Source organism: Odocoileus virginianus, unplaced genomic scaffold, assembly GCF_023699985.2.
Source record: "Odocoileus virginianus isolate 20LAN1187 ecotype Illinois unplaced genomic scaffold, Ovbor_1.2 Unplaced_Scaffold_1, whole genome shotgun sequence".
Lineage (NCBI taxonomy): Eukaryota > Metazoa > Chordata > Mammalia > Artiodactyla > Cervidae > Odocoileus > Odocoileus virginianus.
The window spans coordinates 529,021-543,984 of NW_027224263.1; the positions used below are offsets into that span (position 1 = coordinate 529,021).

The 14,964-nt window shown below is 35.5% G+C and overlaps 2 protein-coding genes across 4 annotated transcripts in view; one reads left to right on the plus strand and one right to left on the minus strand.

The window, feature by feature from the left end:
- RBM41 (RNA binding motif protein 41) overlaps positions 1–14,964 on the minus strand; it is a 78,114-nt gene that overhangs the window by 31,343 nt on the left and 31,807 nt on the right. For all 3 annotated transcript variants that reach the window (XM_070462199.1, XM_070462198.1, XM_070462197.1), the window contains one exon: positions 3,055–3,458. In XM_070462199.1, the coding sequence (XP_070318300.1) occupies positions 3,055–3,458 (404 nt within the window). The remainder of the gene's footprint in view (positions 1–3,054; positions 3,459–14,964) is intronic.
- On the plus strand, positions 11,412–11,888 carry LOC110127822 (small nuclear ribonucleoprotein E). The gene has a single exon (XM_070462236.1). The coding sequence runs from the start codon at positions 11,461–11,463 to the stop codon at positions 11,737–11,739; it is 279 nt and encodes a 92-aa protein (XP_070318337.1). The 5' UTR covers positions 11,412–11,460; the 3' UTR covers positions 11,740–11,888.

A 14,964-nucleotide genomic window follows, 5' to 3' on the forward strand; every position in this document is an offset into this window, starting at 1 on the left:
TTCAACATTGTTTCATCCATGTTGATACCTGTAGTTCTGTTTCATTCATTTTTTCTTCCATATCATATTCTATTTTATGAATTCGCCATGCTTTATCCATTCTCCTGCTTATGAACATGTATGTTGTTCACAATCAATGCTACTATGAGCATCCTTATAACATCTCCTAATGTGTATGTGTAAAAGTATCCCTAGGATAGATACTAAGAAGTGGGATTACTGACCTACAGTGTTGAGCATCTTTCATTTTACTGAGTATTGCCACAATGTTCTTTTTTTTCCTTTTATTTTTATTAGTTGGAGGCTAATTACTTTACAATATTGTAGTGGTTTTTGCCATACATTGACACCACAATGTTCTTGAAAGTGGTTATACTCATTTATATTCACCCAGCAGTATATTAAAGAATTCTTACTGTTCCATACGTTCACCAGTACTTGGCATTGTCAGGCCTTTAAATGTATGCCAAATGTAAAAAGGTATTAAATGATATTAAATAGTATCTCATTGTAGTTTTATTTTGCATTTCTTTGATTACTAATGAGACTTTATATATATGTTAACTGGTCATTTGTGTTTTTTCCCCTATGAACTGCCTGTTCATATCTTCTGGCCATTTTTATTGGATTGCTTGTCTCTTTCTTATTGATTTATAGAGAAAGATTTCCTTCAAATATCTCAAAAAGCACAAACCATCAAATAAAATACTGATGATTTAATTATGTCAAAACGAAAGCCTTCTGCTTAACAAAAGACATCAGAAACAATGTTAAAAATACAAGCTACTCACCTGGTGCAGCAAGTGTTTGTATCTAGAATTCTAAAATAAAATCTATAGGTAATACTAAAACCTAAATAATCAAAATCTATAAATACTATTAAAAACTAAATAAATAATGGGAAAGAAACAGAACAGGCAATTCACAGACAGTTCCTGAAAGGCTAATGAATGTATGAATACATGCATAACTTCATTGGAAATCAGGAACATTGAAATTAAAACCATGAGATAACTTTCAAATACATTAGACTGGCCAAAATAAAAAGTCAAGTATTTTAAAGTCTTAGCAAAGATGTGAAAGAGATTTCTTAAACTCTGCTCATGGAGGTGAAAATATACGTATCCTATATTACAGTAATTCCACTCCTAGATATATAATCTAGAACAGTGATTCTTAAAACGTCACTCAGACCAGCATCATCATCAGTATCTCCAGGGAACTTGGAAATGCAAATTCTCAGGTCCTACTCCAGATGTACATGACAAAAAATTCTAGGGGCAGAACCCAGCAATCTGTGTTTTAACAAGCCTTCCAGAGGATTCTGGTACATGCTAACGTTTGAGAATCACTGCAATAGAGCAATGTTTTTTCTGGCCCTTTTGACTGAGATCTATAGGAAGAAATGCATTTTATATTCTGGCCCACACACATATCACACACAAAAGCACAATAAACAAAAGCTTCAAAAAACAATAATTATCCTTACTACTCTATGGAATGCACTTTGATATTTTCTATTTCTTTAAAATACTGCTGCTTGTGACCTACTAATAGTAACCTAAAGTTTGAAAAACTGTTCTAGAGAAACTCCTGTACATGTGCAACAGGAGATGTGTACAATAGTATTTGTTGCAGAACTGTCTATAATGGAAAAAAAGAAAAAAAAATCTTCAGGAGAATGGATAAATGAATTATAGTATCTTTCTACAAAGGAATACTACACAGTTCCTTATATCTTTAGAAATAAATTTTAAAAACATGTATATTGAGTCAAAAAGCAAGTTGTAGAAGGATGTAGAGTATGATATCATCTATATAGTTTAAAAAGAAATAAAATTACATGTTGTTTATGAATATGCAGATTTATAGTAAAAGTATAAAACATGCGTGGGAATGATAAATGCAAACACAGGATGGTGGTTACCACTGGAAAAGAGAAAGGGGAATAGGAGCAGTGAGGGATACATGAAAGTTTCCAGGTGTCTCTGTAAGGCCTTATTTTTAAAAAATCAACCAAATATGAAAACTGTTAAGAATTGATAGGGAATTCCCCGGCAATCCAGTGGTTAGGGTTCCGCACTCTCACTGCCAAGGGCCTGGGTTCAATACTGGTCAGAGAACTAAGATCCCACAAGTTGTGTGGCGTGGTCAAGGGGAAAAAAAAAAGGCAAGGATTGGTAAAGAAAGTTGGTTAGGTACAAAGGTTCTTGCTATATTATTCTCTGTTAACTTTTCATAGTTAATAATTTTAATAAAAAATAAAAATTCAGCTACCCTTGAACATCAAGAATATATTAGAAATGTAATCAGTCAAAGGAAACTGCTTAATAATCCTCGACAACACCTTTCTAAAAATTTAGGGACACCCAGGACCTAACATTATTTTTCTGGTTTTGTTTTTTAAATTGAACACAAGTATATGTTCCAGGGTCTTGTGCTGCTTTTTTGAGTGACATGATAATGAAATTTTCAATTCTGGATGTAACACATACCATGACATAATAATCTGAACAACAAAACAAGGATTATTTACAACTTTTCTTAGATATTCGCCAATTCCTCAAGGCTTAGAGGCCCTGTGCTTTCATTTTGCTGCTAAGCTACCAGCAATTTAAGTCATATGTCATATGAAAGCCAGGTGGAGCATTCTGAAGAGAAAACTCATGTGGTAACAGCAAACCCTACTCACGACCAGGCACATGGCTACTAGATATGGCGGGCCTATGAATTTTTCTTTAGTTGAGGGTTTCTAGTGGGCATGGGCTACAGTCTGATCAAGATTTCTTTAAAATTCTTGTTTTTTAAACAAAATTCTAAGGATAGCTTATGACGTTAGAAAACCACAATGAACATCCTAGGAAATATGCTACTTATATAGTCAGAGCTACTTATATAGCAGAGAATTAATAGTAAAGGTCAAAGAAAAATGCAATCATTGTGCCAATGTCATGATTCTTTGGTATAATCAAAGTTAATACAAAAGTATTACTTTAAGTAGAGGTAAATAAAAATGAAAACAACCCATTTTTTTTTTCTTGGTTTGGCCTATACCTTGTTTGGCTCCCCTGGATTATATGAAGAAAACATAGGAATTTTTCGGATCTCTTCCTCTGACAAACGATTTCTCTGGATCTCATCTTCTGGGACAAATTCTATTGGCTGCGTCAGCTTCTTAGGCCCAGTCCAACACTGCTCAGGTGAATTATCAATAACTTTTGCCACATGGAGACTGGGACCTTTACCCTGTGCTGCCTGTTTTCCCTTGTCCTGGAGTAATGACGGGTTCTCAGCTGTGCCACTATCTCCCACTGATGTAGCTGAGACCAGTGAGTGGGAAGCAAAGGGTTCACCTCTCATTAGTTGGAACTCTTCAAGACGCTTTTTCATTATCATCTCTTGGTAAAAACTTTCCAGCTTGTTCATGGGATCACCTTTGTTCTTCTTTTGGGGTTCATCTGGATCAAGACAAAGAGATACGGAAGTTCTACAAAGCCTACCAAAACAACCTTTGACAAATTAATAAAAATTAAATCTTGAATCTCAGATAATGAAACTCTGCTGGGGCAGGTATTTACAACCTGTGAAAAATGACAATAATATATAGCTATGTTATTACAGTGCATCTTGGGCAAGCCCGGGACTATGGTGAGGCAAGTGAGGCATCTGGGGTCCAAAATTTGAGGTGCTCACTCTCAGGGTCATGCAAGTACATGCATCTAACTGATAAAGGCATTTGAAAAAATGTAACTAGTATGGCATTATCACACTTCACAAAATTAATAATAATTCCTTACCATTATCTACTACTAAATTCATATTCAAATGGCCCTGATTTTCTCAAAGATGTCTTTTTACACTTGGTTCAAGATCTAAAGCAGCCATTAGCTGTTATGTCTTTAAAGCCTCATTAAAAAAACACAAACACACACACACAGCTTCCCTTCTTTCTCAGCCCTCAAATCTTTTTCTCCCCCAATCCCATTTATTCATTAGAGAAGCCACATCATTTGAATCAGAACAAATGAATTTAATTAGTTGTTCCTCATGATATTATTTAACCTGTTCCTGAATCCCCTCTATTTCTTACAAACTGGTAGTCAAATCTAGAGCTATGCTACCATGTGGCTACTAGCCACATGAGTCTATTTAAATAAATTTTTTAAATGTTAGTTCCTCTGTTAAACTATGAATATCAAATGTTCAACAAGCACATGTGGCTACTAGATGTCATTCTGGGCAGAATAAAGACCATTTACATTATTGTAAAAAGTTGTATTGGATATTGCTGATCTAGATTTGAGTTCAATATTTTTAGGCAAGAATCCTCCATATATTATATAGCTGTATATTTCCTATTACATCATATCATTAGGCACATAATGTTCAGTGGTCCCATTTCTAGTGATGTTAAAACTGATCAGTAGATTCAGGTGTTTTTGGTCTGATCCTTCCATTATGAAGTTTTCCCATTTGCTTTTTAACTAAAGGGTTTGCATCCATTGATGACCATTGCTTATATCCATTAATTTATTAAGAGTTGTAAAGTGGAGCTCCCCTAATTCTATTATTTATTTTGTACTTATTATTTCTATTATTCTTTTGTATTAATTATTTGGAATCCTATAATGGACTTACCGTCATCAACTATTTGGTTTCCCTACATAAGTTCATACAGGAAAAGTAGGACAAATGCTTGATTTGTTTCCCATTATTTTTCAACTATAAGAGTTTAATGAGTTGGTACTTTAAAAGTGTCCAATGATGACCAATGATTATTTTTAGTATAATTGTAAGACATGTATTTTCATATATTTGATGTGTTTCAATTAAATGTAGTAATTCTTTTTAGTGATCAAGTTATTCCACTTAGGATCAGTGCATGCGTGCAAAGTTGCTTCAGTTGTGTCTAACTCTTTGCAACCCTATGGAATGTAGCCTGCCAGGCTCCTCTGTCCACGGGGATTCTCCAGGCAAGAATACTGGAGTGGGTTGCCATGCCCTCCTCCAGGGAATCTTCTCCACCCAGGGATTGAACCATGTCTCCTGAGGCTCCTGCATTGCAGGCAGATTGTTTACCACTGAGCTACTGGGGAAGCCCTAGGATCAGTGAAAGTCCCTTAAAATTGACTCCTGTACTGCTTTCTAGTTTTCTGGCATAGCAAGATATCTTAAGTTCATCTTGCATATTTCCTGACTCAAACCTGAAATATTTCTCTAAGGACCACTGGCTCCTGTTAATGTGAAATACTATTTAGAAACAACAATATGTTGCTAAATCTGTTCATAAATGTTGAGCTGTTGTTGCTTCTAGGCCTTTTTCAGTGAACAAAGGTAGGAAAATTTTTATGAAAAATAAATTATAAATTTGTACTGGTATTTTCACTTCAAAAAGATTACAAGATTATTACTTAAGTCCATGATTTTTTTTTTAAGTCCATGATTTTTGACTCGTATTTCTCTCACATGTGCTTAGGATTCTGGCTCGTAATGATATTAACAAAATTATCTATTAGCTTTTTCCTACAATATATAGAATTTTAAAATGTCAATAACAATACTAACATGATTATCAACAATAAAACTACTGAATACAGTTTTAAAATTCTTTGCAGTTACTTTTGTCCTTTAAATTATATCCCATTAGGAATATGAAAATATTATTTTAAATCATTTTACATAACTATTTTCTCTGTATGGTTATGATACCAACTTTATTCATAGTTAGGCTAATTTGCTTCAGGCTGTTTATAAATTTCAGGGATTTATTTTTTCCCTTTTGATTAATTTTTAAAATTATGCAAAACATTTACATGGGTCTAAAATGAAAACGAGGGCTTCCCTCATAGCTCAGTTGGTAAAGAAATCTGCCTGCAACGCAGGAGACCCAGTTTGATTCCTGGGTCGGGAAGATCTGCTGGAGAAGGGATAGGTTACCCACTCCAGTATTCTTGGGCTTCCCTTGTGGCTTAGGTGGTAAAGAATTCACCTGCAATGCGGGAGACCTGGGTTCGATCCCTGGGTTGGGAAGATCCCCTGGAGAAGGGAAAGACTACCCACTCCAGTATTCTGGCCTGAAGAATTCCATGGACTGTATAGTCCATGGGGTCACAAAGAGACATGACTGAGCAACTTTCACTTTCACTTCACTAAAGTGAAAACTGTATTATACAGTACCTTCAAAGAAGTCTTGCTTTCCATCTCTGTAAACCTCATCCCACTCCTTTCCTTCTCCATAAATAATAATTTTACTAGTTTTGGCTTTATGGTTCCATTGCTTCTTTTTTGAAATATAAGTAAATAGGCACAAACACATAACACATGCACACACACACGTGTGTGTGTTTATGTTTTTGTTTAGTTGCTCAGTCATGTCCAACTCTTTTGTGACCCCATGAACTGTAGCCCACCAGGCTCCTCTGTCCATGGGATTTCCCAAGTAAGAATACTGGAGTGGGTTGCCATTTCCTTCATATATATATATATATATATATATATATATAATTCAGTATATCCCCTTCTCCTATATAAAAGGTAACTTACTATAAACACTGTTCTACAACTTACTTAACACTTAAGTTCTTGCACTTAACAATATATTCTGGCAATAATTCCATGTTAATGTATAGAGCTCTTCCCTTTCCTTCTTATAGTTGCACAGTACTTCACTGTGTGGATGTACAAGAGTTTATTCAACTACTCCCCTACTTGATGCACCCTGGTGTTGTTTCCAGTCTTTACTGCTACTGTGACTAATTCCCTGACAAACAGCCTGTGCATACAGGATTTTGTATTTTCTCAGTATATCTTTAAAATAGGTTCCAAGAACTGGCACTGCTGAGATATAGGGCAAATGTATAACAAATTTTTCTCTATGTTTTTCTAAATTTCATTCTGTAAGAATTGTATTATTCTGCATTTCCACCAGCAAGGTATAAGAATATTTATGGAAGGATTTCTTAAGATCTAAAAAGCAGTAACTATTAAGGAATACATTGACAAATTCAGATACATTAAAATTAAAAGCTTCTGTTCATTAAAAAGATCCCAAAGAAAAAACTCACAGAATGGGGAAAGATATTTGTTGTACAAATAACTGATAAAGAAGAGAATCACTAGGAAAATGGGCAAAAGACAGAAAAAGGTGCCTTGCAAAAGAGGAAATACATTGGCTAATAAATACAAGGAAAGTGCTCAATATCATAATTCATGGAAATACTAATTAAGAAGGGAATACCATATTGGCAAAAAAAAAAATACCAATACCATATGTCAGTGAGGTTGTGGAGCAAATACATTGCTGGTAGGAATGTGCAAATCACTATAACATTATCTACTGACACTGAATATGCTCATAATATGACCCATCAATTCCACTCCTACATATATACCCTAGAAGAATATAAGCATAGTGCACCAGGGTACAATAAGAATATTTAGATCAGTACTATTTATAATAGCCTGAAACTAGCAAAAATATAAATGTCCATCTAAGAAGAATCAATTATAAAACTGTAGCAAGTTTATATAATAAAATCCTATATTACAACAAAAGCCAGCAAATTTTGGCTACATATGATCAAGTAGATGAATACACTAATGTATATATTCAAAAGTATTTATTCAGCGGCCATTCTGATCCAGGTACTATTCCAGGTTCTTGGGAAACATTGATAAATAATACAAAGATTGCTATCTTCAAAGAACTAAGTGAATTATATGGTATGCTAGAAGGTTATGAGTGCTGTGAAAAAGAAAAACTACAGCAGGATAAGGGATAATTGGAAGGATTGGGGGGTGGTGGTAGGGTTGGTGGCAATTTTAATGTTGGTCTGAGTAGGTCTCATTGAGAAGGTAACATTTGATAGAAGACTTATAGAAAGAGGTAATCTATCATCCTGATATTGGAGTGAGGGCTCCATGGTAGGAGTATGTTTCAAAAAGTTTTTAAAGTCTGAAAATATACAAAGTATTTCTCTGAACACAATGGAATCACATTAGGGATCTACAACTAGAAGAAATCTGGGAAAATATAAATATCTGGATATTAAACAAACACATTTCTAAATAACCCATAGGTCAAAGAACTTCCAAATGAAATTTAAAAATATTCTGAACTAAATAAAAATGAAAACACAACATAACATTTCTGGATAGAGATAAAACAATGCATAGAGCTTTAAACACCTATATCAGAAAGGAGGAATGGTTTCAAAGCTATAACTTGAGCTTCTAATTTAGGAAACTAGAAAAAGAGCACACTAAACACAAAGCAAGAAGTAAGAAAATAATAAAGATTACAGAATCAGTGCAACAGAAAACAGGGGAAATATGGAGAAAAATCAATGAAATCAAAAGCTAGTTCTTTGAAAAGATTAACAAAATGGCAAATTCTTAGCTAGACAAACCAAGAAAATAAGAAGGAAGACAAAAATGACTAAAGTCAAGAATTAAAAGGGAGGGATCATTACTGATCCTATACCAATAGAAACAATTAAAAGGGAAAATTATATATAACTTTAGGCCAACAAATGAGAAAGCTTAGATGAGTGGACAAATTCCTAGGAAGATATGAATTACCAAGGCAGTCTTAAGAAGAAAAAGAATAGCTGAAAAGCCTATAATAAGAGAGCTTGAATTAGTGGTCAACAAACTGCTCACAAAGAAAAGTCCAGATTCAGATGGTTTCACTGGTGAATTCTACCAAATATTTAAGAAATAATGTCAATCCTGCACACTTTCAGAAAATAAAGGAGGAGGTAATATTTTCCAACTTATCTATTATGTCATTATTACATTGAAACCAAAGTTTAAAAAGATACCACAAGCAAAGAAAAATCACAGGCCAATATCTCTCATGAAAATAGACACAAAAATCCTCAACAAAATATTAGCAAGTCTAATCCAGCAACATATAAAAATGATTATAATGATACACTTGTAAGTGGTATCATTATAATGATCAAATAATGATCATTTGTAAAATAATGATACACTTGTAAAATTATATAATTTTCCCAGGGATGAAAGATTGTTTTAACATATAAAGAGCAGTTAATACAATGTCATATTAACAGACTAAAACTTTAAACCACCTATTCACTACAGTAGGTGCAGAAAAAGCAGTAAACGGAATCTAACACCCATTCATGATTTTCAAAAAACTCTCAAATAACTAGGAATAGAAGGGAACCTCTTCAACCTGCATGGGGTAGGCACCAAAGATGTCTGCAACCTGCACCCTGGGATCTTTGAAAATGTCGCATGGTAAAAGGGACTCTGCAGATGTGATTGTCACTGATTATGGAGGTGGGCCCAATGTAATTATAAGGGTCCTTACAAGAAGGAGGAAGAAGGGTCAGAAACAGTGGGAGATGTAGGATGGAAGTAGAGGTAAGAGTAATGTGAGGAAGGGGCCATGAACCAAGAAATGCAGGCGGATTCCAGAAGCTGAAAAAGGCTCCCCTAGAGAACTCCAGAAGGAATACAGCCCTGTGAACATCTTGATTTTAGGACTTTTAACCTCTAGAACTGTAAGAGAAAAATTCTGTGTTGCTTTAAGCTGTTAAATTTATGGTAACTAATTACAGCATCCATAAGAAAGTAATATATTTCTAAAGGTATGCACAAAAAATCTAGAGGTAAGATCATAGTTAATGGTTAAAAACTGAATGTTTTCCCCCTAAGACTGGGAACAAGGCAAGGATGTCTCCTCTCACTATTGGTGAAATAAATTACAGAAAATCAAAATAAAGGAAGATACCTTCCATATTCATGGATTAGAATATTCAGTATTGTTAAAATGGAAATTTCCCCAAAATTGAATTATAGATTCAGTACAGTCCTTATAAAAATTCCAGCAGGCCTTTTTTTTTTGTTGTAGAAAAACTGACAAGCTGCTTCTAAATTTACATGGAAATATAAAGGACCTAGAATAACCAAAGCAATTTTGAGAAAGAGAAACAAAATTGGAGGAATTATACTACCTGATTTTGAAACTTACTATAAAGGTAAGGAGGTTCAGAGTGTAAGGATAGGCATATACATCGGCATACAGATCAAGGGAACCAAACTGAGTGTCCAGAAATAAACACTTATATTTATGATCAACTGATTTTTCTACAAAAAATCTTCCCTGGTGGCTCAGTCAGTAAAGAATCTGCCTGCATGCAGGAGACCCAGGTTCAATCCCTGGGTCAGGAAGATCCCCTGGAGAAGGAAAGAGCAACCCACTCCAGTATTCTTGTCTGGGAAATCCCAGGGACAGAGGAGCCTGGTGGCTATAGTCCACAGGGTTGCAAGAGTTGGACATGACTTAGTGACTAAACCACCATCACCATTTTTCTGCAAAAGTGCAAGGACAATTCAATGGGGAAATAATAATCTTTACAATAAATAATGCTGGGACAACTGGATATTCAAACACAAAATATGAACTTCGATCCTTTATCTTAACACAGAAAAATGAACTTAAAATAGATAATAAATGTAACTATAAAGGCTAAAACTATAAATATTCTAGAAGAAAACATAGGAGAATCTTTCTGACCTTGAATTCAGCAAAGAATTCTTAGATACGATACCAAAAGCACAAGTCATAAAAGAACAAATTAATAAATTGAACTTCATTAAAATTTTAAAAATTTGTTCTTCAAAATACATTATTAAGAAAACAAAAAGAAATAGACTGGAAGAAAATATTTGCAAAGCATATATCTTGTAAAAGACTTGCATTCAGAATACACAAAGAACCTTCACCACTCAATACTAAGAAAGCAAACAACCCAATCAAAAACTGGGTAAAAGATTTACAGAAACTATAAAACTCTTAGAGGAAAACTTAGGCAGAACACTCGATGACATAAATCAAAGCAAGATCCTCTATGACCCACCTCCTAGAGTAACGGAAATAAAAACAAAAGTAAACAAGTGGGACCTGATTAAACTTAAAAGCTTTTGCATAGCAAAGGAAACTATAAGCAAGGTGAAAAGACAACCCTCAGAATGGGAGAAAATAATAGCAAATGAAACAACTGACAAAGGATTAATTTCCAAAATATACAAGCAGCTCATACAACTCAATGTCAGAAAAACAAACAACCCAATCAAAAAGTAGGAAAAAGACCTAAACAGACATTTCTCCAAAGAAGACATACAGATGGCTAATACATGAAAAGATGCTCAACATTGCTCATTATTAGAGAAATGCAAATCAAAACTACAATGAGATATCACCTCACACCAGTCAGAATGGCCATCATCAAAAAGTCTACAAACAATAAATGCTGGAGAGGGTGTGGAGAAAAGGGAACCCTCTTGCACTGTTGGTGGGAATATAAATTGATACAGCCACTATGGAAGATGGTATGGAGATTCCTTAAAAACTAGGAATAAAACCACCATATGGAGTTGCTTTCTGAGAGAGAGTGTGGAGTAGTGTGGTGCTTGTGAGTGTCCAGCATGGCGTACCGGGGCCAGGGCCAGAAGGTGCAGAAGGTGATGGTGCAGCCCATCAATCTCATCTTCAGATACTTGCAAAATAGATCGCGGATTCAGGTGTGGCTTTATGAGCAAGTGAATATGCGGATAGAGGGCTGTATCATTGGTTTTGATGAGTATATGAACCTCGTATTAGATGATGCAGAAGAGATTCATTCTAAAACAAAGTCAAGAAAACAACTGGGTCGGATCATGCTAAAAGGAGATAACATTACTCTGCTCCAAAGTGTCTCCAACTAGAAGTGATAGATGAAGTGAGAAATTGTTTGGCAATACCGTTGGGTTTTTTAGGTGTCTTTTGTTAGAGATGTAGTTCTAAAACTTGTATTCATATTGTTCTGCTCACCCTTATGTTATTACCAGATGACAATAAATGCTGTGGGACTGTTTTTATCAAAAAACAAAACAAAACAAAACAACAACCATATGACCCAGCAATCCCACTCCTAGGCATATACCCTGAGGAAACCAAAACTGAAAAAGACACATGTATCCCATTGTTCATTGCAGCACTATTTACAATAGCTAGAACATGGAAGCAACCTAGATGTCCATTGACAGATGAATGGATAAAGAAGCTGTGGTACATATATACAATGGAATATTACTCAGCCATAAAAAGGAACACATTTGAGTCAGTTCTAATGAGGTGGATGAACCTAGAGCCTATTATACAGAGTGAAGTAAGTCAGAAAGAGAAAGATAAATATCATATTCTAATGCATATATATGGAATCTAGAAAAATGGTACTGAAGAATTTATTTACAGGGCAGCAATGGAGAAACAGACATAGAGAATAGATTTATGGACATGGGGAGAGGGGAGGAGAGGGTGAGATGTATGGAAAGAGTAACATGGAAACTTACATTACCATATGTAAAACAGATAGCCAATGGGAATTTGCTGTATGGCTCAGGAAACTCAAACAGGGCTCTGTATCAACCTAGAGGGGTGGGATGGGGGGGGGGAGGGAGAGGTTCAAAAGGGAGGGGATATATGTATACCTATGGCTGATTCATGTTGAAGTTTGACAGAAAACAACAAAATTCTATAAAGCAATTATCCTTCAATTAAAAAATAAATAAATTTATAATAAAAAGGCAAAAAAAAAACCTGGGTAAAAGATTTGAATAGACATTTCATCAAAAAAGACATAAGAATGGCTCATAAACACATGAAATAGCATCAAGATTATTTATTACAGAAATTAAAAATAAAACTAAAATTAGATACCAGTACACACCCACAAGAATAGCTAAATAAAAAGGATGCAATAACAATTGTTGGCAAGGATGTAGAGATGTAAGAATGCTCATACATCACTGATGAGAAGGTAAAATGATACTTCTACACTGGAAAACTGTTTGGCAGTTCCTCAAACATTTTTACACAGAGTTTCACGCAGAAATTGTAAGTATTTCTGTATGACCCAGAAAATATTCACTCAAGAGAAATGAAAACATATCCACACAAAAACTTGCAAATGAATGTTTATAGCATTGTTCATAATAGCCCCAAAGTTGAAACAACTCAGTATCATGAAGTGGTGAAGGGATAAACAAAAAGTGGTATATCTATACAATAGAAAACTATTTAGCAATAAAAAGGAATGAATTACTGATACATGCTACAACATGAGCAAACTTCAAAAACATCATGCCACCTGAAAGAAGCAAAATTTCAAACATCAAATAAGAGTCTATTTATATGAAATATCTAGAAATGACATATTCATAGAGACAAAAATGTAGGGTACACATGGGAATTTATTTACTACAAATCAGTTCAAGGGAATTTTGCAGAGTCAAGGAAAAGTCCTAAAACTGGATGTAGTAACGACCGTACAATTCAATAAACTTAATAAAAAGTACCTAATTGAACACAATAGGTGAATTTCATCATATGTAAATTGAATACACAGAAGAACTATAAAAAAAAGGTCTTAATGACCCAGATAACCACATGGTGTGGTCACTCACCTAGAGCCAGACATCCTGGAGTGTGAAGTCAAGTGGGCCTTAGGAAGCATTACTACAAACAAAGCTAGTGGAGGTGATGGAATTCCAGCTGAGCTATTTCAAATCCTAAAAGATGATGCTGTTAAAGTGCTGCACTCAATATGTCAGCAAATTTGGAAAACTCAGCAGTGGCCACAGGACTGGAAAAGGTCAGTTTTCATTCCAATCCCAAAGAAGGGCAGTGCCAAAGAATGTTCAAACTACCATACAGTTGTGCTCATTTTGCATGCTAGTAAGGTTATGCTCAAAATCCTTCAAGCTAGGCTTCAGCAGTATGTGAACTGAGAACTTCCAGATGTACAAGCTGGGTTTCAAAAAGGCAGAGGAACCAGAGATCAAATTGCCAACATTTGCTGGATCATAGAGAAAGCAAGGGAATTCCAGAAAAACATCTACCTCTGTTTCATTGACTATGCTAAAGCCTTTGACTGTGTGGATCATAACAAACTGTGGAAAACTCTTAAAGAGATGGGAATACCTACTACCTTACCTGCCTTATACCTCTTTATCGGGGGAGTAAGGGCCTCTTGAGGAGAAGGCAATGGCAACCCACTCCAGTACTCTTGCCTGGAAAATCCCATGGATGGAGGAGCCTGGTAGGCTGCAGTCCATGGGGTCGCTAGGAGTTGGACACGACTGAGCGACTTCACTTTCACTTTTCACTTTCACGCACTGGAGAAGGAAATGGCAACCTACTCCAGTGTTCTTGCCTGGAGAATCCCAGGGATGGTGGAGCCTGGTGGGCTGCTGTCTATGGGGTCGCACAGAGTGTGACATGATTGAAGTGACTTAGTAGCAGCAGCTGCAAGGGCCTCTTGAAGAGAATGAAGGAGAAGAGTGAAAAAGTTGATTTAAAACTCAATATTCAAAAAACTAAGATCATGGCATCTGGTCCCATCACTTCATGGCAAATAGAAAGGGAAAAAGTGGAAACAGTGACAGATTTTATTTTCCTGGGCTCCAAAATCACTGTGGATGGTGACTGAAGTCATGAATTGAAAAAAGTTTCCTTGGAAGGAAAGTTATGACAAACCTAGACAGCATATTAAAAAGCAGAGACATCACTTTGCTGACAAAGGTCTGTCTAGTCAAAGCTATGGTTTTTCCAATAGTCATGTACAGATGTGAGAGTTGGACCATAAAGAAGACTGAACACTGAAGAATTGATGCTTTCGAACTGTGGTGCTGGAGAAGACTCTTGAGAGTCCCTTGGACTGCAAGGAGATCAAACCAGTCAATCCTAAAGGAAACCAACCCTGAATACTCATTGGAAGGACTGATGCTAAAGCTGAAGCTCCAATACTTTGGCCACCTGATGAACAGAGGAGACTCTTTGGAAAAGACTCTGATGCTGGGGAAGATTGAAGGTAAAACAAGAGGGAGGCAGAGGATGAGATGATTGGATGGCATCATGACTCAATGGACATGAGTTTGAGCAAACTCCAG